This window comes from Rattus norvegicus, chromosome 17 (genome assembly GCF_036323735.1).
Source record: "Rattus norvegicus strain BN/NHsdMcwi chromosome 17, GRCr8, whole genome shotgun sequence".
Classification (NCBI taxonomy): Eukaryota; Metazoa; Chordata; class Mammalia; order Rodentia; family Muridae; genus Rattus; species Rattus norvegicus.
This window is the reverse complement of record NC_086035.1, coordinates 404693-432125: the sequence shown is the minus strand read 5'-3', so window position 1 is coordinate 432125 and position 27433 is coordinate 404693. Positions and strand designations below refer to the sequence as shown.

The 27433-nt window shown below is 37.6% G+C and overlaps 1 protein-coding gene across 1 annotated transcript in view; it reads right to left on the bottom strand.

Moving 5' to 3' along the window:
* Cntnap3 (contactin associated protein family member 3) overlaps positions 1-27433 on the bottom strand; it is a 188097-nt gene that overhangs the window by 29108 nt on the left and 131556 nt on the right. The window contains exons 10-17 of the mRNA NM_001402217.1: positions 26778-26949; positions 23741-23847; positions 17682-17801; positions 15221-15418; positions 8299-8455; positions 6475-6602; positions 2513-2683; positions 1514-1732 (exon numbers count right to left, since the gene is read on the bottom strand). Coding sequence (NP_001389146.1) covers positions 1514-1732; positions 2513-2683; positions 6475-6602; positions 8299-8455; positions 15221-15418; positions 17682-17801; positions 23741-23847; positions 26778-26949 — 1272 coding nt within the window. The remainder of the gene's footprint in view (positions 1-1513; positions 1733-2512; positions 2684-6474; positions 6603-8298; positions 8456-15220; positions 15419-17681; positions 17802-23740; positions 23848-26777; positions 26950-27433) is intronic.

Here is a 27433-nt window from a genome sequence, read left to right as displayed (position 1 = left end):
CCGTTTTCATCATGGTGGGAAGTTTGGCAGCATGTAGGCAGACTTGGCTGAGAGTTCTACATCTTGATTCCACAGGCAGCCGAAGGAGACTGGATTCCACACTGAGCAGAGCTTGAGCATAGGAGACCTCAAAGCCTGCCCCCACAGTGACACACTTCCTTCAACAAGGCAACACCTCCCAATGGACTCTCCATGGACCAAGCATTCAAACACATGAGTGTATGGGGGCCATAACTATTCAAATCACCACAGTTGTCCAAGTCTGGCTTAATCAGCATGATACCCTCTAGTTCCACCCATTTTTCTGTAAGTAAAATGATCTCATTCTTCTTAATGGAATAGAATTCCATGTGTATTTGTACCACAATTTCTTTATTTATTAGTCCACTGATGGGCACCTTGCCTGGGTATTGTGTACTGTATAGCAATAAACATTTATGCATAGGTGTTTTTGCAGTATATGACTTGGTGTAGAGATGGGTTTTATCACAATTCTATTTTTAGGTTTTGTGAGGAAACTTTGTACTGTGATGAAGTAGCTGACCAAGTTCATATTTCCATAAACAGTATCATCCTTTGCCCCACATCATCATCAGCATTTGTTGTGTTTTGTTTTCTTGATGATAGCCATTCTAAGTGGAGTAAGATGGATTCTCATGGTAGTTTCAGTTTGTACATTCCTGATTGATAAAGATAATGAACACTTTCTTCAAATATTGTTTAGCCATTAATATTTCTTCATTGAGAATTGCTTGTTCAATTGATTTATTAATTGAATGATTTTTTTATGTGTATGTTTTAAGTTGGGTGACTTCTGGTACAACTGTGATAAGTTTTCAAATTGTACTAAAGGGGACAATGAGTAAATTAGCACACTAATTATTGGTAATTATTACGATTGAGCATGTTCATAAATGGACCAGACACAGTGCAAGCATCTGTATATGAGATGTTCAAACTTGAATATTGAACAGCTTGGGGCTAAATTCTCATTTTGGAAGGTTTGCTATCTTATCTGTAAGCAGTTGACAATACCTACAGAATGTGATGTCAAATAAGAAGCAATAGCACATGTTTCTGGAACCTATTGCATCACTAGCAAAGAGTACCAACCATAGCAGTTACTCTTAGTTTTTATTAGAAGCACTTTGGGGCTGAAGAGATGGCTTAGTCGGTAAAGCGCGTGTTGCACAAGCTTTAGGACACGAATTTGGACTCCTAGCACCCACAATAAAAAGAAAGCTAAGCATGACAGTATGCATTTGTAATTCAAACACTAGGGAATGGAGACAGGCAGTTCCCTGGATCCCATTTTCCTGCTACCTTTGCCAAATTGGTAAGGCCTAGGTTCAGTGGGATACGCTGTTTCAAAAAATGAAGTAGGGAGAAACTGAATAAGACACGTGACCTTTGGCCTCAACACATACCTGTACAATGCATAAACATATACATACATAACACACATCCATCAATTGATCAACCAGTGACATAAAAGCACTTTCATAGCACTCACCAATGAAGAGCTGGCTGTTGAGTTGCAGTCGAACATGTCCATCAGCAGGATTGGGTTGTGTCTTCTGAGGGAGCTGGTCTACCTGAAGAGATGCTCCCTTAACATTCCTTTCTGCCCTCACATGATGCCACCGGTTGTCATTAAAGGGAGTCAGCGACTGTACAGTGAGTTCACAAGGTCCATTCCCAACATCAAAGGAAAAGGTCACTTCTGTGGGAGCTAGAGATATTATATATCCATATTTTTCAAGTTAATTCACAGAGAAGACACTGTGGTCTAAAACAGACATTAAAAAATAAAACATGATAACACACATGTTCATCATAAATGGAGGCAATGACACGATGCAGAAAAAATAATCTGACTCTGAGTTGGAGGGAGGGCAAAACAAATTTGTATCTCAGTGCAAAACAACACAAAATAAATCTAATTTCATCTTATTTTTTTCTTGCTGTTTATTCATGCTAACACTCTTGGTTAGTCACTCATGCTAAATCCTAACTTGATCTTACATAGTCCTAAATAAAGGCATGTGCCCATGACTAGAATAACAAACAGAATTTGTTTTCCATGTGTACCTAGTTTTACCTTAAAATATTTCAAAGCCTCATTTAATTTTAAAACACTAAATAAAATATTTGGCAGTCGTAAGTTAAACTTTGGATGAATGAAAAATTCTGTTAAATATTTTGTAATTTAGTAAGGAACTTGATGAATTTGATTTGAACCTCTAAATGTACTCAGCTATAATCAGGTAAAGCACAACATTATGGTTTATTTTTTGTTTATTGCATGCTTTATGGTTTATTACATGCTTTACGCTCTGTAGTTTGATTTTTTCTTAAGATATGATTAACTGAAAAAAATCACAGAATTAATCATAGAATTCAATATGCAATTTAGAGGTCAAACGTGGTAAGAATGCTAAGGCTTTGAAATTTTGCTGTTAGTTTTCATTGCTAAATAATAAGTATCTCAAGACTCAGGTCAGGAGCTTACCTCGCAACTCTATTCTGATGAAATCAGTGATTCCCAGATTCTCCATGAATACACCAGAAGAAATGGTGGTCTTAAAAAGGAAGTGGACATCAGCAGTGAGCTCTCCATGGAAAGTTGGGAAATGAAGGTACGAAGCCTCGGTGTTGAAGGAAGCTGAATTCCAAAATGACTCTGGTTTAAAAGCAAAAGAAAAAGACAAAATGAAAAAAAATCATTAAGCATGCTTATTGCTAGGGCAATTACTATTAGTAATTAGAAACAAGCTTTTAGCTGGAGTTCTGGACCTTCATGTCACAGAGTTATAATGCCAACATCCAAACAATGACTGTACTGAGGATTAAGACTCTGTGTGAATGGCTCACAGGGAGATGGTTTAGAGGGAAGAGTATTTACCTAAGAAAATTCATGATCTGAACCCTAGAACTCATGGTTCAGAAGGTTGAGATAGAACCACTTCCACAAACTTATCTTCTGACCTCCATACATGCACATGATACTTCTGTGCCATCCAAAACATCATAAACATGCACACATATGCACACACACACACACACACACACACACCACCACCACCACCACCACCACCACCACCACCACCAATAATACATAAAAAAGTTTATGAAAAGACTTTGGTTTTGTATTATGGGTGCTCACAGTTAAGAGTTTGTCTTGATTCTCAAAAGAAACTCAGGACTTCTGAGTAATGCTGCATGCCTCTTGTACACATTGTGAAGGAAAAAGGAAGGAGGAGGGAGGAAAAAGAAGGATATCTAAGGTAGAATGGGTGAGAGAAAAAAATGGAAATGTTCTACAGTACATCAACTTCCAAGATGCTTCTCTGAAAATATTCAATCCAAGAAAAGTGAAATCCCAGAGTTACGTACTACAAGAACAATCAAAGTCATCTGCTTCTAAAACAACCAAGAATAAGGTATTTTAAAAAGAAGTTAAAGAGATTCTAAAGGAAAAAGCAAAATAGAGATCCAAATGAGATTACCCTAATAGAAAAATTGTAAACATCTAGGAATAGAATTAACATGGTTGATATCAAATCCCTGATACTGAGAGAAAGCTTTGATAATAACATTGAATGTGGAGAAGAGGAGCTAAGGGCTTAAAGCTATGAGAGAAAACAGGAAATGTTTAGAGGGTAAAGAAGACAGACATAGCAGTATAAAGTCTCAAATATAGAGAATCCAACATGTGACACACAGAATGTATGAAAAAGCATTCTGAAATCATTGTTCTTAAAGATGATCACAACATTTAATTTAAAAATCACTTTTGTTTTAAGAAAAATTTACATAGAATAATGTATTCTGTATGAAATTTTTTTAATCAAAATATTATTATGTGTTGCAGAACTCAGTCCTTAGCACCAATCAGCCATTAACTGCCCAAGATCATTTGTACCTACTTACAAGAGTCCATCACAGTCTGGTCTATGGACTGTTGACATTCTTTCATTAGAAAAAGGAAATGTGGAGGGTCATTAGATTCGCACATGAGATACAAACCACTGTTCCCAACAATCTTATGCATTCTTCCCTAATTGCCCATGGATCCAGGGGCTCTTGTGGTATTATATTTATAAGTTGGGGAAGGTTATCTGAAGGGAATCTTAATCTATGGGGCTGTGGGAAATTCATTATCTACATTGGGTGTAGACTCTGCTAGTTCAGTTGCTTTTAGGGTCATTTGTACTTTGTAGATATATGCCAATAAACTCATTCCCAGGATCAACTTTAGTGGAATCAAACTTTGGTTTTTATGGGACTTTATAAGAAGTTTACAGACTCAGGGGGAAGATTCTCACAACAGTAGCATTCCAGTTTCATGGATGCCCATAGTGTTAAAAGACATTGTTATTTATAACACAGGAAGTGACACAAGCATCCAGATATGAACACTGGTTGTTCAATCCCTAAGCCTCACAGTGATGTGACCTATGTATATGATCACATCTATGTGCATTTTTACACACACTAGGTTTACATCTCAGATGAGGATCTCTGGGAGAATGCACAAGACATTTTGTAGAAAGCAGCTCCCAGGTCAGTCTTCTCCTCTTTGGGAGGTATATAGTCAGTGTTCATGATACTGTATTCAGTCTTGACTCACTCAGGTGCCTCTTCAGCTAGTTATGGAAACCTCTGGATATTAGGGGGTGTATGTGCTGCACAATATGGCACACTTAGCAAGAATATGCAGCAGTGCTCAGGGATCATATTACTCTCTTCTCTCTTCTTTGTCTCTGTGTCTCTCTCTGTCTCTCTTTGTCTCTGCCTCTGTGTGTCTCTGTGTGTGTCTCTGTCTCTCTGTCTCTCTCTTCTATCTTCCAAATCTTGAAGTACAGAAGTAATTAAAAATAAATTTAGTTACATTACAAAGTAGCATAATGCTAGTGGATAACAAACATTTTAAACACATTTTTCCAAAAATAATTTTTTGGTGAAAGTTCACATACTAAGCAATGAATAGAACCCCCAGATTTGAAGGAGCTCTAGGACTATCATGACAATGCATCAGAGGCAGATAAAGGAAACCTTGGCTGTGGAATGCAACCATAGGTAAATCTCCTACGGTATGAAAGTCTATGCTAACACTCGCTGTCACATAATGGTGAAGTAGTATTACAGAGGCCTGAGAAAAATAAAGGTTAACCTTACAATAATCTTCTATTATTCAAGCTGTCCTCAGAGTATGAGTGTAATAAATGAAAAGTTCCTAAGCAGTCACAAAGTTGGAAAATAATTCACGGAAGGGTTGTCCTTGAAGAAAACAATAAACGAACAATAAAACTGCCAACAAAATAATCGAGTCAAATAAGGATAATTCACTCATTATAAGATAATACAGGCAGAGCATCCCTAATGTAGAATCTAGAATATAGGGTTCCCCAAGGCCCCCAAAACAGTATATGCATGTGCATGTGTACATGTGCATGCTGATGTGTATGGCAGCTGTACTCATGAGTAAGGGTGTATATGAACACATGTGTGCATGCATATGGAGTCCAGAGGATAGCTATGGGTGTCACTCCTTAGATGCCATCTGTTTTGGAGACAGGGTCTCTCACTGGCCTGGAATTTTTCAAGTAGTCTAGCCTATCTGGTCACCAAGGTGCAGTGATCACTCCTGCTTCTGCCTCTCTAGTATAGAGCATATAAGCACTACGTACTGCCATATATGATTTTTTTATGTGGGTTCTGGGAAATTATCTGAGGTCTTCATGTTTTCAAGGTAAATACTTTACCAACTGAGCTATTTCCCTAGAACCTAAAGTCCTAAACATCCTGATCCCAGATCTGAAAACAGAGATTCCCCAGATTTTATTTTGGGAGTACTCAATAGTGAAGTGGGGTACTGATCTTCAGTGCTGACACAGTTTTTACACCTCGGTTTAGTATGCGTTAGATCTTAGATGCTCCCCAATGTTAAAGGCTTGGTTGCCAGCCTTTGGTGCTACTGCAACCTTTAGGAGGTGTGGCCAGTGAAATAAAGCTATGTCACTGGGGATGGAGCCTTGAAGGGGATTGTGGGCTCCTCCCCTTCCTCTCTGTTTGCTTCTTGGCCACCAGAATGTCTCAACAGCTTAACTGTACTACATGTTCCTCCCCATGGGAGCGAAATCAATAAGGCCACCAGATGAAACTTCCAGAACCATATGCTGAGAGAAACATTTTCTCTTTTAAAGCTATTTATGTGAATTATTTGGTCATAGCAACAGAAAGACGACAAATTATGGTTTTCTACTGGCCCTAAGATTGGTACCAGTTCTGTGACCAAAATAAGGATACTTGTCTACCTAATAACCAGAACATGTTATTGTAAAAATAGAACTGTGAGGGGTTGGGGATTTAGCTCAGAGGTAGAGCGCTTGCCTAGCAAGCGCAAGGCCCTGGGTTCGATCCCCAGCTCCGAAAAAAAGAAAAGAAAGAAAAATAGAACTGTGTACTTACTGTCTCCCTGGCAAAGCAAAGGCCCCAGCGTATAAGCAGCTTCAGAGTGTGGACGGCCTGTGTCTGTCACCACCATCTCAGTGACCGGCAGGTGCTCCTTATGGGAAAGGACTATTGTGTCACTGGTCCTAAGAAACAACAATCCAACTATTAAAATTATTCTAATTAACATGAAGATACAATTACCTATGATATTATTATATTATATTATATTATATTAAGACTATTATTTCTTGAGATAATGAAGCAATTATTGCTCTTTCAAGACTAGTCTCAGAATAATATTTAAATGAGAGTTAATTACAGTTAATTGATATTTTAAACTTAAACATATTACAAGATCTTATTTTATCATTTTTTTTAGAGTCCTTTTGTGGTGATTGTATGTTCCTCTGATAATTTTTTAATTTGTAAAACTAAACTGACAGATTAGAAAACAAAATAAATGCAATCCCTCTTAAGCAGGTAACATACAGACCAGTGCATGTGAAATTTCTCTGTGGCATGCCGAGTCTACTCAGTGGATATACAGAACTCACCTTCTGTTGACCAGGTGCTGTGCCAGGCATCAAGGACACATAGTGTGGTAAAATATGTATATGAGTATTTTGCCTGTATCTGTTTGTATACAATGTGTGTGCCTGGTGCCTGTGATGTTGTTGGATCCCTGGAACTAGAGTTATGATGGCTATTAGCTGCCATTTTAGTGCTGGGAATTTAATCTCAGGACCTCTGTAATAGTAACACTTGTTCTTAACCACTGAGCCATCTTTCCAGCCCCAAATCAAAATTCTTAACTCTCATATCCTTTCAGATATGCAAAACTAAACACTCATGAAACCATAGTTTGAAATTTAAAAAGATAGATGAATTAAATATTCTGGAGTGTGTAAAATATTTAATGGTAAAGAAAGGTTATTTCTTTATTAAAAATAAGATCTCAAAACTTCTTCAATAGAAATATTTCTCCACTCACCCCTATTTTTTTACTTATTCCCTATTTTTTCTGAAGTATATATTACTTATGTAGCATGCCTAATTTGAAAATCCAAGTTATAAGTATTCTAAAATGTGAAAATTCCTGAATTCTGGTATAATGCATAAAGTGGAAAAATTTCACGCCGGATGTCTTGTGATAGTTAAAGCACAGGTGCATTAAAACACCGAGTAAAATTACCTTCAGCCCACGTGTGTATGGTGTATACAAATAAAATTCATGCTCAGACTTGGGTCACATCTCTAAGACACATCACTAAGTGTATGTAAGTGATTCAAATCTGAAAATACCTGAAACCCTTCTGAAACCTCCCCAGCACTCTTCTTACAACTTCACTTGCAAACATATTTTCCAAAGGTTGGGGCAAAATTCAGAATGATTGTGATAAATCTTCTTTTCTGAAATAAGATGCGGCCTTTTCCATTTCTGTCCTAAATTTTCCTTTCATGGTAGTTCCAGGCCTATTGCATATAACTGTAGCTGTTAGCATAGAAGTGTTAGCTGTTAGGGAGATGAGTGTACAGACCTGGGCTCTCCTCCCCTCCTTAATAGGAAAGAATGCCACTCTGTAAACGCTTATGTTCTTTGTATAATGTGTTTTTCAGTTTGACTACTTCAAATGAGTGTTTGGTCTGCAATAAAATATTCTTTTAGAAAATATACAATTATCTGTGTGATCACATTTCATTTAGACATATTTTAACTTGTTTGAACAAGAGTTTTTTTATTTCACCTCACACGATAATTATGCACAAAATACTGCTATGTCTATTTATTTTTTTGTTTGTTTGTTTATTTTTGGTGCAGGGAAATCATGTAGAAATCACCATTCGTTCCTGTCAGCATCACAGTTGCAGTGGTATTGAGAATCAATGCAGTTCCCCTCCAATCCGCAAGTACACTTTTGAGGATCAGGCAGAGAACCTCCCCAGTAAGTGTATGTTTCATTGGTTCTTCCAACCCACCAGCTCAGTGAGGTTCCATCTGAAAAAACAAGTATGAGAAAGATGACATCTATGCTGCCTCATTGCCCCAGTCACCACCATTCCAATATAGTTCCTTTACAGGCTTAACAAGTGTGTTTGCTGTGTGTGTGTGTGTATACATGTGTATGAGAGATATAGGTAGAGAGAGAGATAGATAGATAGATAGATAGATAGATAGATAGATAGATAGATAGGGAAGTCTTAATTTTATTCCAACAGGAAAAGTTTTTTCTGAAGAATACTCATTCAATTCCGTCTCTCCATGTTTCAATGTACAATGTCATTTATTCCCACTTACTTTTGTTTTATTATAAAATGGGTTCTTCATTTTTTTTGTGCACGAGACCGTACATTCTCTAGAAGGGAATGTAAATTCAAGCCATTGAAAGACCCATCTAAACAAAAGCCAAACTAATTTACAAAACGAAACGATCCTGTTTGAAAAATAAGATGTTCACCAAGACAGATGAATGTTTGTACAGAGGCTCAGATCAATCTTACCAAGTCTTTTTTTCTTGAGGACATGCACATAGATTAAGCATTTGGGAAAGTATGATTTCCCTGTGAGGACTTTTTATACATATGCTTTTACATGTATGAGTTTTTCTTGAATTGTGTATCTGTCTGTTTATTTGGAGGGTCAAGAAATTTCACTAATGGGTCTTTTTATGCCTTGGGTAGTATTATTCTCAGAAACCAGGGGCTCTGTCACCTAATCCGGTCAGTGGTAGGAGGTGCTCAGGTCATCTTTCAGCACTGGACCTAACTAAATGACAGATCCAGACACTGTATTTGTTCTTTAGAACCATTTACTAAAACAGAAAATGATACTGGAGATAAAAAGGGTGCATTCTACAGTGCAGGTAGAGTAGTTATAGAACTAGGTGGCAAGGACAGTCACTCAGAAGCATGCATGGGCAAGGAGGGAGGTAAATGGCAGTCATCGAGACAGGAGATCACAAGAAGCAAAGGAACTGAGGAACTGGGTTAACGCAGGGCAAACCTCAAAACATACTATGCTTTGCTTGGTGCCGTTTTTCAAATGTATATGTTGTCATCACTGGGCCTTGAGTTAGGATCTGGAATTTTTTCAGCTTCTATTACAACTGAATTACAACTTATTCATCAATAGGATATCTGTAATTACTGTTACTTTCATCTAAGCATCCTTCAAAAGAAAGACATGGAAAGATGGTTCTGTTTAGCTTTTAAAGAAACAAATGCCTAGAACATCAAACACTTATTACTAGGGAGTAATAACTATTCAGAAAATGTAATGTTCTTCTCCAAATACTATTTTCTTCTTAAAATGGTATCCACCACTGCACTTGCATGGATGTAGAGTAAAATCTTATTATATCCTAAATGTACAAGAATAAGTTTGCATCTAAGAAAGGAGTACATTTTCAGATGTAGTTAATGTATTTGGGATTGTTCAAATGCTTTAAAGCAGCAGTTCTTAATCTGCAGGTCGAAATCCCTATGGGGATTAGCTAAGACCATCACAAAAACCCAAACAAGATATTTACATTATGATTCACAACAGTAGCAAAATTATAGTTATAAAGTAGCAATGGGAATAATTTTATGGTTAGGGAGGGGTCACCATAACATGAGGATGGATATTAAAGGGCTGTAACATTAGGAAGGTCGAGAATCACTGCTTTAAAGTATTACAGAGAACTTAGGAACACCAGCAAAACCTTCAGTATCCATGGTTAAACTCTCTGTAGGTCCTACCCCTTACTGAGCAGCTGGCTACTGGCAGTGGGTAGCTGCTGAGGGAGGGAGAATCATCCTTTTGAAGGTGTGACTACTGTAGGGTTTCCATGTTCTAGTCTATGGCATCATATTCTTACACATATGGACAGCACAAACTGATCTAAGAGAGCCATATTTTTAACGGAAACAAGAGATGTGAAGTCAGGACAGGAGTGTTTGGTATAGAAAATAGGAGGGACTGGAAAGTGGAGAATAGATAGGTAGATTAGGGCTATTTCAAAATAGAAATAAATAGTTATGAAATGTAATTCATGTCCAAAGTCAATCAATTCAAAATTAAAACAAAAAATGTTTGTTAGAAGAGAAAAAGAATGAAATCATATGCTTAGTTTAAACAAGATAAAGGGGGGAAGGATTTCAAACCAGAAGTTGTGGCTGGAGAAATTACTCAGCCATTAATGGTTAGGCTCACATCAAACAGAAAGGAAAAGAAAATTAACTGAGCCAGGTGTAGTGATATATGCTTGAGATCCTAACACTTAGGAGGTAGTGTCAGCTGTATCAGGCATTCAAGGGCAGTTTTGACCACCTGAGGTTCTTTCAAAAAGAAACAAACAGGAGCAAACCAGGGACAACTGCTAAGATTCCTATTAGGGATGCTGTATCCTCAGCACATAGTGTGGCCTTGAAGAAATGGGGTCTAAAGGGAGGGCCTTGGGTTGTTAGTTTTGGAATTGATTAAGGTGGTTCTTGAGGGACCTTACATTAATTCGCATGCAATCAAGTTGTTCTAAGAGAAAGGCTGACATCTAAATCTTTTGCTCTGGCTTCTTGTTTGGTCAAGTGATCTCTTGTTCCTTGCCCTCACCCACAGACACTCCAATCATATCATGGTCTGTCTTGGTGTTATATAGCAAGAGAGACCTCATCAGATCTGACTGAATGCTGGTGGCATACCCTTGAGATTCTAGAAGTATGAGTTATATAAAAACTCTTTTCCTTATGCTATCCACCTTAGAGTATACCACCTTTGTATAGAGATGAAAATAGACTGATAGAACAATAAAAGCTATAATACCAAAATATTAATCAAAGCACCAATAAACACTTTAAACATGAGTGTCTAATATGCCAATTAAACAACAGAGTGTCAGAGTAGACAAAAACAAACAAACAACAAAAACTCACAAAACAAATACAAAAAAAAAAAGATGTGCACTGGACCAAAATTCCTTTTAATGTAAACAGTGTTAGAAGTAAAGAAATATTACCCTAGCACAATTAAAATAAAGCTGGAGGTCATGGAGATGATTCAGTGAGTAAAGCACTTACTACACAAGCACACAAGCATCAGGACCTAAGTTCAGATCCCTAGAACACATGTAAAGGTTGGGTACTGTCTGTAACCCCAGCAATCATGGATTCTCTGGCCTGCCAGCCTAGCCAATTGGTGAACCCTAGGTTTGGTGTGAGACTCTGCTCAAAAAATTAGTGGAGAACAATCAAGAAAGACACTCAAGTGTTAACTTCTGATCTCAATGTGTACATGCACACCCCCTGTCCCAATACACACACAAGGTAGAGTATCTATATCAGTTTCAAAGACTATTTCAGAGGAAGGAAAATCATCAGGAATAAAGAGGAGTGAGATACAATGAAAAGGGGGCCAATTCTCCTATGATACATAATAATTTTAATGTGAATTCTTTCAACAACAGAGAATAAAAGCACGTGAGTCAAAAGCTGGTAGAACTCCAAGAACATGCAGACAAATACATTCTAATACTCGGAGACTTGAACACCCCATGCTAATAATCAATGGATCCAGTGGGCAGAAAGCTAAGAACACGTGGAAACTGAACATCGCCATCAAATGCATCTTACTGACCTATACAAAATACTTAATACCCAAATTGCAGACACACATTCTTCTGAAATACATATACACTTTATTAAGTTATACCACATTAAATAGATTAAATATAGCTTAATAAATTTAAAGAAGCCAAAGATTCCAGAGATGTGCAGTCTATAAAATGTCTCTGCACAGCACTGCTTTGCCCTAAAAATATTAAATAATATGGAAAACCAACAAAGAAATAGAAAACATATAGGTTATAAAAGAAAGGTAAATTTAATTTTCCGAACAACATGGTTATATAGAAAACCTCAACGATGAAAATTTCTGCAACTAAGGACGATTAAAGCAAGATTGTGGGTTAGGTCAACTTCTTCTCTATACCAACAATATGTAATTGGAATTCAAAACTAAAACATGACACCTTTCACATTAACACTGAAAATACGTAGATATAAATCTTGTAGATTTATGAAGGAATGTATAAATTTCTGAGGAAAAAACAAAATACCGAAATAAAAGGAGATATGTCCATGCCCACAAAGTTGAATACCTTATTAAATTTTTCTCAAATTAGTCTTTAGATTGATTACAGTCTCAACTAAAATCCTAAAATATTGTTGTAGATATTGACAGACCCATTGTAAACTATACAGAAAGGCAAGAACTCTAAATAACAGATACACTAGAGAAGAATCAAAGGGGGATGCTCACACTATGTAACTTAAGAATTGAACAGTATTCAGGACAGCATGGCGTTAGTTCCAATAACAAACAAATGAACACACTAGACAGCTAAGATAAGGCAACACGTGTATAATCAATAGGTCTTTGGAAAAGATTCAAAATAACTCAGTGGAAAGGCACACTCTTTCTCACAAGTTGCATTTAAGACAAGTAGGAACCCATGTGCAAAAGAAAGTAAATCCAGAAATTTAACACCTTTTAAGCAAGTTCATTCAAAACTGGTGGTTAAACCTATGGTGGAATGCAAAATTATAAAACTTTGGTAGGGAAAAGACAATTGATGAGCATATATAAGAGTGTATAATCTTAGTAGATCTAAGCTGTAAAGAAGGAAGGCAGGTGTATTACAACAAATGAATGATAAAGAAGTACATTATCAAAGTAACTAACTTTAAAGAGGAATGTTCTGGGTAAAAGCAGCTAATCTCTGTAGGCTACACTCTCTATTACTCTATGTAATACTCCACTCTTCATCGTTAAAAAAAAAATAACAGTCACAAGAAGCATTGAGACAGAGAACAAACTAGTTAGGGGTTATATGAAGGTTAGCTGGGTGCAGTGGTAGTGGGGCAGTTCAGGTGTGAGAGGAATGATTCTTTGTGATCGAATATGTGGGTTGACTATACCACTGTCGGTATTCTGTAGTGATGCTATGGTTTTGTAAGGTAATTCTTTTGTGAGGGAGCAGGGTAAGGGGGGCTAGACTTGTTTCTTAAACATGTATGAAACTAGTTTTAGCTAAAAAAATTTAAATGTTAAAAATTTTATAATCCTATCAAAATCATAGGAGAGAAACACTTCTCTTTTTCAAAAGAAAATTTCTTTAGGGACTTTAAGCCCTAGCACAGGGATTTCCATAAGATCACCTGAGGCTTTTCTCTAATGATTCTGAAGCCCAGGATTCCCCTCAGATCAATGGACTTGGATTTTCTGGCTATCAGATTCAGGTATCACTACAACTTCATAATCCAATGGTACTTTATAGGGAGGGAAGCGAGCGAGAATAGCACCTCATGAACTGTGTCAGCTGATAAGACAAAATAGATCAAACCTAGTATAAGGAAAACTTAGACCTCGTTATCTTTCCATTTCACCTCTGCCTGAATCAAGAATGTCAGGACACATTAGGGCCATTCCAAATGCTTGTCTACATTTAAGTTAAAATTTAAAATTCTCCCCTGGCTTTACATTGTTGCTATAAGACATGCATGTGAGGGATGCTTGTGTATTCATAATATCTTCACTGTCACACATCCATTCTCCAAACTTAAAATGCTCCTTTCTTGAATAATCCTTATGTCTAGGAGTAAAGCCCAAAGAACAAGAGCTAGCAAACATATTGAATACTAACCTTGCAGGCCAGGTTCCTTGCTGAGCTGAAGAGTGTCCAGGAAGTGGACTTAGCTCATGTATGTGGGGCTTGCTCGCTGGCTCACAGGGTCATACCTATGTAACTTGTCTTTTGTCCTTCATCTGTCTATTCCACGGATGGCTAACCAATGTGTAGTATACTATAGTCCCACTATATATAATTAGTGGTAAGTAGCTCATTGATAAAAATTGAAGTGATGGACTAAAAAAATACCTAATTTTGAAATCTCAGTTATACATTTAAAAAAATCTAGTAAACTTGGGGTGACAATTCCTTCCTTCCTGAACTCATTGAGCAAAGCTCATATGAACTCACAGAGATTGAAGAAGTAAGCTCAGGGCCTAAATGCGTCTGCATCAGGTCCTCTGCTTATATTACATAGCTTTCAGCTTAGTGTTTTATGGGTCTCCTGAACGTGTGAATGAGTGGGTCTCTGATTCTTGTGCCTGCTCTTAGGATTCTTCCCCTTCTGTTGGGTTGCTTTGTCCATCTTTGATGTGATGGCTTTTGCCTTATTTTATTATATTTTATTTTGCTATGTTTGGTCATCATCTCCTAGAAGCCCGTTTCTTTCTAATGAGACGGAAAGGGTATGGATCTGGAGGTGAGGAACTAGAGCCCGGGGACCTACAATCAGGATACATTGTATGAGGAAAGAAAATATTTTCAATAAAAGAAAAAATGAAAAATCATACCTCACCTTGGGGAGGGAAAAGACATTATGGATTGCAGCTAGTCACCGAGAATTACTAGGCCATTCCCGCCCTTTTTACCATGATCCCTTAATTGTGAACAGAAAGGTAATGCTATTGTCAATACAAAGTTTCCTTATATTTAAAAAATGCATGCCAGTAGTCGTATGCATGTGTACTGAACGTTCATTAATATGTCAGGGGTGTTCTTTACTGTTTTGTGGTCCAGAGCCTGGTGGAATTAGGAAAGGCTTTGGGTAAACTTCCAGTAAATGACCTTGGCCTTTCCCTATGGAAATGGATTGCATCCTATAGCCTGCAGAGCTGCACTTTTGCCCTACGTGCCCTTTCTGCAGCACGCTGGGTCCTCACCTCCTATGTCTGAGGGCCCTGAGGTCCTGCATTGTAGGTCCACCTGCTGCTCACAGTGGTCTGCAGTATCCACCACAGCACGCAGCTGTGCTGCAGTGGCAGCGTAGGAGAAGGTTGCAGAACGCGTATGTCCTTCTGGGCCACCTCTGACTGTCATGACATCAGGCCCTCCGTGCTGAACAACAGTCCATGCTGTGTCTGCTGGGAAGAAACCAGACAGAAAAGAGACATCGACAGGCTGCAGGGCTACTCACAAAGCACAGACCGAAGGGATGTTAATATTAACTTTTAAGATGGTGTTTTGTGATTTACCTACCCAACATTATATTTCAGGGTTTTCCTATTAATTAAATAAATCATAAAGAGCTAAACTGGACATTGAAGGCATTCATGGGCCTCTTTCTTTTTTCTTTCTTTCTTTTTTACTTCCTTCCTTCTTGTCTTTCTTTCTTCCTTCCTTCCTTCTTTATTTTCTTTCTTTCTTTCTTTCTTTCTTTCTTTCTTTCTTTCTTTCTTTCTTTCTTCCTTTCTTTCTGGATCTCCATGTTTGTTTGTTTATCACGGTCTTGTTTTAGTGGTCTTGAGGCATTCATTGAAGTGTTGATCAGTTTAATAAGTTTGAAATCATGCAGGGCTTAAATGTAATAATAGAAAACATCCTTGGAACACCAAGGTGAAGGCTTGAAAATCTAGTCTTTCTGAAGAATAAAATGGTAATCTGGGGACATTATGAGATATACATTGTTATTTACAAAATTTCACTTACATCATGACTGCTGTTGTTACCATAGTAAGGAAGATTAGGTAGGATAGGAACAACTACTATTCCCCATTGATCTGCAATTTCTTTTAATAACATTAAGAATTTTAGAACTAGGAAGGACAATGAATAGTATCTTTATTGTAGGGAAGTACAGCCTATTCTGGTGCATTTAAAATGGTTCTTAGCACCCTCTTCTTCTTCTAGAAGCATGAAGAGAATTTTCTATAGTATTTACTATGAGGAGCTGGTCAAACTCATAACAGAAAAGGCTCACAATGATGGGGTCTGCCCAAACTTTTAACTCTCAGGCTTGTCCCCACTGTACCTGAAAGTGTACCTCCACTTTCACTCTGGTATCTCTACCCTGGCATTTGGTTCCGTGGAGGCTGCTGCTCTTCAGTATCTGTTCATCCAGGCTTCTGGCTGTATCTGCTTTTTCATCTCTCCAATTTGATTGTCAATGTTCTCTGTGATTTTATTTCTCTAATGGATCTTGGAAGAGTTACTAAGATTCATTTTTGTTCAGTCCTTTGCTGGGTAACACATGGCCATCATTCCCCAGCTCCTTTGCATGCCTGACACTGGTTTATGGAAGCTCTAACCTTATCTCCACTTTCAAGTTTCTGGAAGAGTATTTTGACTATTGACCTTTTAAAGTTGCTATGGCTTTATTTGTATGTCTTAACATTTTCTTATTGGTTATAAGCAGTGTAGCCTCTAGCTTCCTCGTTTTTAATTGTTTTGATGCTCAAGATTCCTCTTGGTTTGAGCTTTGTGGATTCTTTGATTTTGCCGGGGTCACTTTATGTGGATGCCTGAAGACGATGGGGTACAAACAAGTCCTGAGAAAAGCTGCAGGATGAATGCTCACCACGTTGTCTCCATTTGGTTTGTCTGATCAGGGAATTCTGGTGATAATTTGTATCTCTTAGCAGGACCTTCAGGTCTCATTATCTCCAGCACAATGCTGCACAGGTGGTTCTGAATCATTTAACACTCCCTTGCTTTAATATTTTTGACACCCTTTACTAGAGCATTTTTAGTTTCGTTGTACTTTCATTTGTCTGTTTTTTTTCCCCTCAGTTGTTGATGACCCATCTGGCTACTGGCCAATTTATGAAACTTTAGAACATTTCAAGTCATATTAAATGAGAACTATTTATTTCAGGTTTCCTCTTCTAGAGAGTTGAAAATGATGAGTGAAAGCAAATTTCTGAAAAATTAATTATCATGTAATCTTCCAGACTAAAGCAGTGTTTATCTGTAATAATATCTAAACCAAGGGTGGTTTATAATATCAAAAAATATCTCCATCACTAAATTTTCTAAGCTGTACATAAATTCTACCATATATATATATATGCTGTTTCCTAGCACTTTAAGCAATTAGTATTTTTGTTTTAAACTGTAAAAATAGGAAAATCTTAGAATCGAAGCATCATGTTTATTATTATAGCTATAAACATATGTGATTGTGAGAAATGTAGGAGCAATAATGATGACCTGGGCATGGCTTTTGATTTTGCTACATAAAATTTACAAATATTAAATACATATTTATGTGGGTTTTCTACTTAACATTATATAATTATCAAACTTTATTTTTATACAATATTGTCAACTAAGTAGACTTTTGAATATACTCTGATTCTAATTCTATGTACAGCTGTTTTGCAAATCTAAAGGCTATAAATGTACCTGTCATATTGCAGTACACAAGAAATGGCGCCAGCTGTCCACTTCCATCTACATCAATGTAGTAAAGTCCAGAAGGGCTCCCTCTGTGCCTGTGGGCTTCACAAGACTGTTCATAGATGGCTGCAGGGGAATACCATTTACCAGAAACAGTATTTTCAATTATTTTCCACAGGTTTTCATTTCTAAATTATATATACATGAATATATGATTCAACCTAGTTTTATTAATGTATGTGACATTACATCTGATTAGATAAAAGAAACATCAAATGTTTAAAATTAAATTTAGTAGCAGGAGATTATCAAATTACAACAAGCTTGTGTTCAATATTATTAGGCACTAGTAAATATTTGGTGTATGTTTCTATTTTTAGTAGAAAGAAAATAGTATGTCAGTCACTAAAAATTAAGATTTCCATGCATCAGAGCATCTTCCACACAAGCATGCGCAGCAGAGTTCAAATTCCCAGCACCTGGTTAAGAATCCAGGTGTGGCTGAGCATTCTTATAACCCCAGTGTTACATGGGGTGGAAAGAGGAGGCTCAATGGAGCTTGCTGCCTACCAGCCTAACCTAGATTCAGTGGGAGACCCTGTCTCTAGGAAATATATTGGAGAGAAGTAGACATCCAACATCCTCCTCTGGTCTCTGTGGGCTGGGCATCCATTGACACATAAGATCACATACACAAGATGGATGTTATGCTGGGAATGGGATACGGTCTTTAAGAGGAAATTATTTGGAAACATATGAGGATTATACTCTCTCTGGGTACATGTTTTCTCTCACTTTTAAGTTAAGGATGATATTTTGAAGCACATTATGAAAGAGTTAGAAGGTAGTCTGGGGGAAATTGTAGCTCCCAATCCTACATGTTGTTAATTCCCAATCCTATTCAAACTTGTGACAAGTAACCTTCAGAACTAAGTGCCAAAATTAAAGAAGGAAATTTTACTCTAACCGTAAAAACTTAACATTCAACAAATATTAGTTATAACCTACTCAGGCAATATGATGTTATCCAACAAATACACTGTAATACATATTTAAAAAATTGAGTAATTATACCCTTTGCTTTAAATGAACATCTTAAAGACATGAATACAACGAACATATGAGCAACTCCTCCTTATTAAAAAATAATTAAGTTGAAAAGAAACTTTATTAAGTATTTTGGAAAGGACAAATCATGGTAATTCAAACTCAATACAGGAGAGAAAATATTTTGATGAAAACATTTTTATATAGTTTTATTTATTCGGTATAATTGAACATTTTCATTTGTGCATATAAATATGTTACCAAGATACTGGATTCCTAACTTTTTGGTTAAATTAAAAAAAAAAAAGACCAGCAAGGTAATATTTTGACCTACAGAAAAGACCTATTCAACAAAGCTAAGAGTGATATGGCCTCTTGGAGAAGGGATTTGATGAATGTCAACTGTGTTAGTTTCTTTCATTAGACCCTCAAAGGTCAGGATTTTGCTGTACCAGCAAGTTCATTTTGGCCTTTGAACTATGCCAAAAAACATTTCAAAGGGAATGGGATGTATTTATATCACTATTATAAGAATATTGAATTTTCTACATTTATTTTCATAAATGTTAATTCAAAATATTTTTCAAATACTCAAGGAACATCAAGGAAAACAACAAAAATTGTGTAATATTGGTTCAAAAAAATAAATGAGTTCAAGAGATCATCATTAATCTCCCTCATATTTATCTATGTTTGAACTAGGCTACTGGAAAGCCACTCCCATGTTCTCTCACATACTGGCCTTGGAATATCATTAAACTTTTTGACCTTCTGAACAACAGACCTTTACCCCAAACTACCCTACCCAGAGACCTCTGCGACTTCAACCCTCTTTGGCTTAAGACTGGATATATGATTGCCATTTAATAAAACATTGGGACATATTTTCAAGATTGCTTTTATGGATTGCAATCCAAATTGACCCCATATAAATGTAATTTTCCTTAATTTTGACTCGACTGACTTTATTCTTTAATAAGAAAATGCCCCCGTGTAGGGGAATGCCAGGTCGGGGAAGCAGGAGTGGGTGGTTGGGTGGGGGAACACCTTCATAGAATTGGGGGAGGGAGGATGGGACAGGGGATTTCTGGAGGGGAAACCGGGAAAGGGGATAACATTTGAAATGTAAATAAATAAAATATCCAATTAAAAAAACAAGCACAAAAAAAAAAAGAGAAATTGAAGGTAAGATATGGGTGTTATTTTTCTCTCATTTCATAAAATGGAATATCTAGAAAACTTTGTAAAAAAATGTGTGTGAACGTCTGTGTATGCATGTGTGAAATGTGTCAAGAACATATTGTAAAGGGAATGGTGTGCATTTATAGCATTATCATAAGAAGGACCTCAGATGTACTTCCTTAGGTACCACTCACATTCTACCTTTCTTGAGACGGGTTTTTGTTGGCTTGGAGATTACCAAATAGTCTGTACTGGCTGGCCAGTGAACCTCAGGGATCCACCTCTTTCTGTCTTTCAGTGCTGAAATTACAAACACTAGGTACCATGCTCAGTTTTACTTCGGTACTAGAAATTGAAGTCTAGTCTTCATGCTTACAAGGCAAACACTAAGCTAAATGAGCCATCCCCTCAGCCAACAAAATTTTTTGTTTGTAGTGTGCAAGAAGAAATCTTAAGTCTGAACAAATTTAAGGTAAACAATGTGAATGTCATCCTAGAATAGCCCCAGAGTAAACTGATGAACTCATCAGTGTTCTTTCAGTGAATGTCATAGGTTGGAAGATAAGTCAGATGTATTACTGTTATGTGTACTTAATTGTGCAAGTACCTGTACATGTCCAACAGGATTTATACTCATGGTTAGAGTTTTGTAATAGGCTTAGCTAGAGAACACATATCAAGGAGAATAATCGAAACTTTTGTTTTTCTGAGTCCCTTGACTTTTTAAATGACAAAGAATACATAGATTAGATACATTACTGTACAAAACAACAATGGCCACTTTGAATGAGTCTCATGATTAAGGGTTTGCTGAAACCCTGCTTCACATCGATTTGAAAACCTTAATTGCTGAAATCCACAGTTACAAGGACACTATTGGATCACTTTAAAATTTAAATATTTGAGGGTTTTTTGAGATGGATCAGTGGTTAAGAGCACTGGTTGTTTTTTCAGAGGCTCACAACTCTGTAACTCCAGTTGCAGGGGATCTGACATCTTGACACAGACATACATACATGCAGGCAAAACATCAATGCACATAGAATAAGAATAAATAAATCATTTTTTAAAATGGAAATACTTCCCCTTTCAACCTTTTGGTATTTGGGGAGTTATATTTGAATACAGGATATAGGCATGCATGATTAGTAAAACTAGTTCATGCACTACACCATGTAAGGGAAGTTGCTGGGTATGGAAGAACATACAAAGGGGTTAAGGAAGATCTCAAGACTCAATGTTCAAGACTATGCTAGAGAATAGAAGTTCTATGGAAGTAGAAGGTCTCATCCCTGTGGCAGTTACTTTGCCGAGTTACTTATACTTTGGTTCTAGACAAACCCAATACAAAAAAGTAAAGCGTCTGTAGAAATAGAAGTCTTTCTGACCCCAACACGTGCTTGATGAGTCAATCTGCAGGAGTGTTGTGAGTAGATTGTCTACTCCCTTGCCAGGCTCATGTAGAACTTTGCTGTTGGGAACCCAGGGGTCTCCTCTAACTTCACTTGCATCCCTAAGTGGAGTTATAGCAATTTATACTCTGACTTCTCACTGTAGTTCTTGAAAAAGATCAGGGAAATCTCACGGAGTTGTGAAAAGATATTGGTGGGCACCCGATTTGAGAAAGTGGCAGGTGGGCTGAGGACTTGAGGTCTGTGGTAGTTTGAATAAGAATGGTCCCTCTAGGCTCCTATGTTTAAATGCTTACTCATGGGGGAGTGGCACTGCTTGGGAGTGATCAAGGGATGAATATAGAGATGACAGGGCTTCAGCTTAGCTTGGTACCACCTACTGGTGGCTCTTACTTGAGTCATCACCTGTCTGTCCATTGATTCATTTGTTTGTCCGTCCAGACCTGGATGTGAACTTTACCTCCATTGTTCAGAGAAGGTGCGCCTTGTATCTGAAGCTAAGCTAGAGCTTGGATCTGACTTTGGAAGACTTTCAATAGTTCTCTGTTGTGGTCGTTGTTCACTAACATCTTGTCTAACCACTGCAGTGATACTCTGCATCTCTGCCAGATCTCTGCCCCTGCCTCTAGTAAGGTAACTTTGAATTTCTTGAATTTTGCTATGACCTTTTAACCCCTCTGTAACCATTCTGTGACCTATAATACATATGTAGAAATATTTACTGTTTGATATGTACTTTAAGGCTGGACTAAAAGAACCCATGCTTGCCTACAACCAACCATTTTGAAAAACCAGAACTTCTTGGTAAAGCGCAGTTAAAGCAACCAATGTAGCTGGTGAATTTACCATTAGTCAATAATTTCTATTATGGTGGAAAGATACAAACATGTCCATCTATGTTTCTGACATAACACATTCCCACTTAGACCTATCCTGAGATTCCAGTTCAGTAGATTTGGGTGAGTCTTGAGAGTTTATATTTGTTACAAGTTTCCAGTTGCTTCTGGTACTACTGCTTAAGGACCACCTTTCAAGTGAAGGTTCGCCTAAAGTGAAGGTTCTGGAAACAGCTTCCTTAGTTCAAATCGTCACCCTGTCACCAAATAATTGTATGTGGAGCTTCGTAGTCTCCTTCTTTCCTAGCCATTACGATGAAAGCAATAATAGTCTTTTATTCTTGAATCTCTCCGGAGTTTAATCAGTTAATTTATGGAACTCACTAGAAAGGGACAGACATATTTAAGAACTCAATAAGTCCACACTTTATGATTCATTATTGTCTCCACCAAAGAAAAAAATCACAATTTAAGAGACTTTAATTGCCTTTTCTAAATCTCTACCATGTAGCACTTCTATCCAGGGTTTTTTTTTTAATTTTTAATTTTATTACATTCAAGCTTGACAAATGATTATTTTTCCACGTTTCTCTGACTGAAAGAATTGTAGGAATTAAATCCAAGTAAAGGAACAAGTTGTTACAACGTGCGTTCTTTATTCTATTTTCACCCTCTACTATACAGCTTTTAAACCTTTATTTTTGTATGTGAATTTATTTGCCTTTATGTACATATGTGAGTGTATGTATGTTCACGTCTCTGTGTGTGTGTGTGTGTGTGTGTGTGTGTTCACATGTCTGTAGGCTAGAGGTTGACTTCAGTTTTCTTTTTAACAGCTCCCCACTTTGATTTAATTTTGTTTTTTGAGACAGGATTTCTTTGTGTTGCCCTGGCTGTCCTGAGACTTGCTTTGTAGATCAGGTTGGCATTAAATTAAGAGATCCACCTGCCTCTGCCTCCAGAGTGCTGGGATTAAAGGCATGCGCCGCCATACCCAGCCTCTATTTTTTGAGATGAGGTTTCTCATTCAACCTGGAGATTCCAATTTGATTAGATTGGTTGGCCAGCAGCCCCAGGGATCCTCTTGTCTCTGTCTCCCTAGGACTGTCATTTCACGTCTCTCCTCTTATATGGGGTTGGGAATCTCACGTATTCATGCTTGCAAAGCAAGTACTTTCCCACCCAAGTCACCTCCCTAATCTACATATTATTCTACTAGACTGACTTTGCTACTGCTGACAAGGTTCATTTTTGCTGTACTTAGTATTACATATTTCTTTGTGTTCTCCCGCTGCCCTAGTATTAGATGATATTAAGTGCTGAGGCTGTAGCTCAGTGGCATAGCATTTGTCAATCATGTACAAAGCCTAGGTTTAATCTGTAGCATCAAATAAGCAAAAACACAAATAAACATTAAATAAAGTAAACCAGACAGTAGTTGGGTGCTGCAATGCTTATGCTGATATGTCTGCATGCTTGGAGATATTCAGATAAACATAATTAATGAACAGTGCAACAAAACTAACAAAATAGATAACAAAAAGACGAGGAAGTCACAATGACATAAGGATTGAGTTGTGAAGCTTACAGGAATGGCAGGTTGTTCCAGTGTAGCCTGTGCCGTCACAGTCACAGGAGAAGGTGTCCCATGACTGGGTACATCCACTCCCATGTTCACAGTAGTTGGGCAAACACCTATAAGAAACCAAACATAATTACCTACCCCCCTTGCCAATAGGGTTGTGTGCAGGGCACTGGGAGGAAAGGGGGAAGGGGAAACTGTAGTTGGGTTATAATATATGAGAGACAAATAAAATAGTTAAAAAATGGATTTGTAGCACATACAGAAAATTCAACATGACCAGTGAGTGCTGAGTCTGCCTTCAAGGCTTCTATTAATAACAATAATTTTAGATAATGGATTTTGTTGCACATGACAGCTTAATTGGAAACATGCCCTATTTTTCATCCCCAATATCAAAATACTAATATATGTCTAGCAAAATTTATTTCATATATAAAGTAAAATTCACTAAATCTCAATTTAGTAATTGTGGAAATTTTTAAAGAAAGCAGTTGTAGGAGAGGAGAGAAAGGACAGGGAAGTTTTCTGTATTACGGCAACGTGCTTTGAGAAATATTGAATAAATCTTTAAAACTCATGTGCTGCTCTTTACCTTCAGAGTGAGCAATCGATTCTAAAGAGATAAAATTGCTAAGATGTCAGTCCTACTCGGATCTGCCTGTACGCTCAGTATAACCTCTCTCAAAACCTCAATGACTTTTTGTCTTCTGTTTTACAAACTTGGGAAAAATCTACCCTAAAATCTCCAAGAATCCTTTAAGAACCCTGAATAGCCACACAAGCAGGAAAAGAAAGAACAAAGTGGGGGTTGGGGATTTAGCTCAGTGGTAGAGCACTTGCCTAGCAAGCGCAAGGTCCTGGGTTCGGTCCTCAGCTCCGGAAAAAGAAAAAAAAAGAATAGAAAGAAAGAAAGAAAGAACAAAGTGAGAGGTGCCTGATATCTCTGGAGTCCTCTGGATGTAAACAAACCATGTCTTGTGAATCACTGGAAAGCTGTCTAAACGTAGCTTACAAGTGGAATAACAACCACACACACATTTCTGTTCGCTGACAGCTCTCAACCATTTACTCACGGCTGTCAGACGGCTCCTATGAGCTGCACTGAGGGCCAGGTTGGACTTCACATTGCCTGTCAAGCAAGCGCACGGCTTAGCCAGGACCAGAGCCTTCTCAGCACACAGGGAACTGGGACCAGAGTTTGGAGTTTCCCAGTGGGTGCAGTCTTGGGATCATTTCAAGAATTCTAATTTCACAGGCAATTGGGAAAGCAACTGGACCAACCTCTTGTACTGTGCACCTTCATCTTCCGATTAATTATTTTTTTTCCTATGAAACAACTAATATTCACAGGGAAAATATTTTGTGCCAAATTAAGTTCCCGTGAGTGAATTTTTCATTTGGTAGGGAATATGTTCTTTTAATACATCACCAGACATGATTATAAACCAAAACTTGCTTAGCTGGCGACTGCACAGTTAATGTTTAAAGTAGTAAAATTAACTTTTCTCCATGGAGTAGAAAGTAATAAATCCTATTTGTAGCTATAACTTTTACATTTTTAAACAGTATCAAGTTAATCTTGATTTTTGGTTTATTTTGGCTGACATATAACAATAATTGAGGTATTATGTGATATTTTTATCTGTGGTAAGTATTACTTGTTGTTGGCAGTGGACATCAAGGGAAAGGGACTAAAGCACAGAATTTATGAAAAATAATGTTCTTCCATGTATAAGCAAATGATTATTTTCAGCTAAAATCACTACAGATATAGACTATTGAGATCAAAACATTTTTTAAAAACTATCTTTGTCTGCTATCCTCCCTGCCTGCCTGTCTGTCTGTCTCTGCTCCACCGTTTGTGTGCGTGCGTGCATGCGTGCGTGCGTGTGTGTGTGTGTGTGCGTGCGTGTGTGTACACATGCTATGTACATGTGGATGCCAGAGGACATAAGCTGTTTGTCTTCATCTTCTATCTTCTTTGAGACAGGATCTTTTGTTCATCCCTGCAAACGACCGGCAAGCTGGTCCATGAGTTTCAAGAGATTATCTTGTTTTTTGCCTTGCATCTATCTTGCCATAAGAACACTGGGGTTACAATGTGTACTCTAAGTTTTTAATTTATGTAGGTTCTGGGGATCTAAACTCAGATCCTCACATTTGAATGGCAAGTGCTTTATCCCTGGAGCTATCTTCTAGCCCTAATTTTTAAAACTTCAAATGTTTTCCATGTCTTCTTTACTCTTCACTAAGTCTGTTGCTATGAACAGAGGTTCATTCACTTCTAGGGCTCAAACTTCTAGAGAATTTACTTTACATTTATTCTGCAGAAAAGACAATTCCGTCTGGTACTGGATTGAAACAGGGCAGCCTCTCCAATTCTTCTGCTTCATCAGATTTTGAGTTGCCAGTGCAGAGATAAAATGACCAGGTTTGGTAACTATGAACCTGGGGCTATTTGATTTAAAGTTCAAAAAAGGGTGCATTGCCTTAAGAAAACTCTTTTAAATATTTCATTTTATGTGTATGTGTGTTCTAGCTGCATTTGTATCTGTGATACCTGATGCCCCCAGGAGCCAGGGGAGGGTGTCAGAACTGAAACTGGAGTTACAGATGGTTGTGAGTTGCCATGTGAGTGCTGGGAGTTGAATTCAGGTCCTATGGAAGAGCAGCCAATGGTCTTAACTACTGTACATCTCCAGTCCAATATATTAAAGATAGATTTTATTTGTATATATCTAGGTGAGTATATGCCACACAATTGCATCTGGAACTGTAGTTAAAGGTGTTTGTGTGCTGCCAGACAAGGATGCTGGGAACTGAGCTCAGATTCTCTGTAGGACCAGTATGACCTCATAAGCTGAGCCATCATTACAACTCCATGAAATATGTCTTCTGATAAAGTAGTCATTTGAAAACACTGTTAACACAGTGAGATACACAAGAGAGTCTTTCTAATCCTCACTATTAATGTGACTATGTATTTCTAGCTTTAAACTTTGAAAAGAGGCATGCTAAAATGACCCAGCAATGCTCTTACCGGTCTATGATGCCACAGGAGTCTATCTGGAGGTCACTGAAGCCCCCCAGCACTCCCTGCTGTACTGCAATAGGATCCACCACTTTGTCACCAATAGAGATGAGCCTCAGGCAGCCCTGGAAGCCTCCATAAGGACTTTCACATCCAGAGCTAGAGCTGTTGTTGGGACAACCTGAGTACAAGCACAAAGACAGGAGAAAATCAGGTATTGAGACAACTGTTTGGGGCTGGAGAGATGGCTCAGCCATTATGAGCTCTGATTGTGCTCTTCCCAAGGTTCTGAGTTCAATTCCCACCAACCATGTGGTGGCTCATAGCCATCTGTCATGGGACCAGATACCCTATTTGGTGTGTCTGAAGACAGTTACAGTGTACTCATATACATTAAATGAATCATATTTTTTTAAAAAAAGACAACCATTTGTTCCATGAGGACTGAAAGCTTCTGCTTGTTGATGCCCTAGAGAAATGAACTTTGACCTCATCTGACACAGTGACAGCCCTCATCAGAAGAAGGGCTAATCTAAGAACACAAGTTAGAACAGATCAAAGGTAAGATAGTAAATTGAGAATTTTAAAAAAGGGAATAAAATTAAGATTAAAAAAATAAAATAAGCAATTTTCATAGTTGTCATTGTTGAACAACCAAGTGAAGT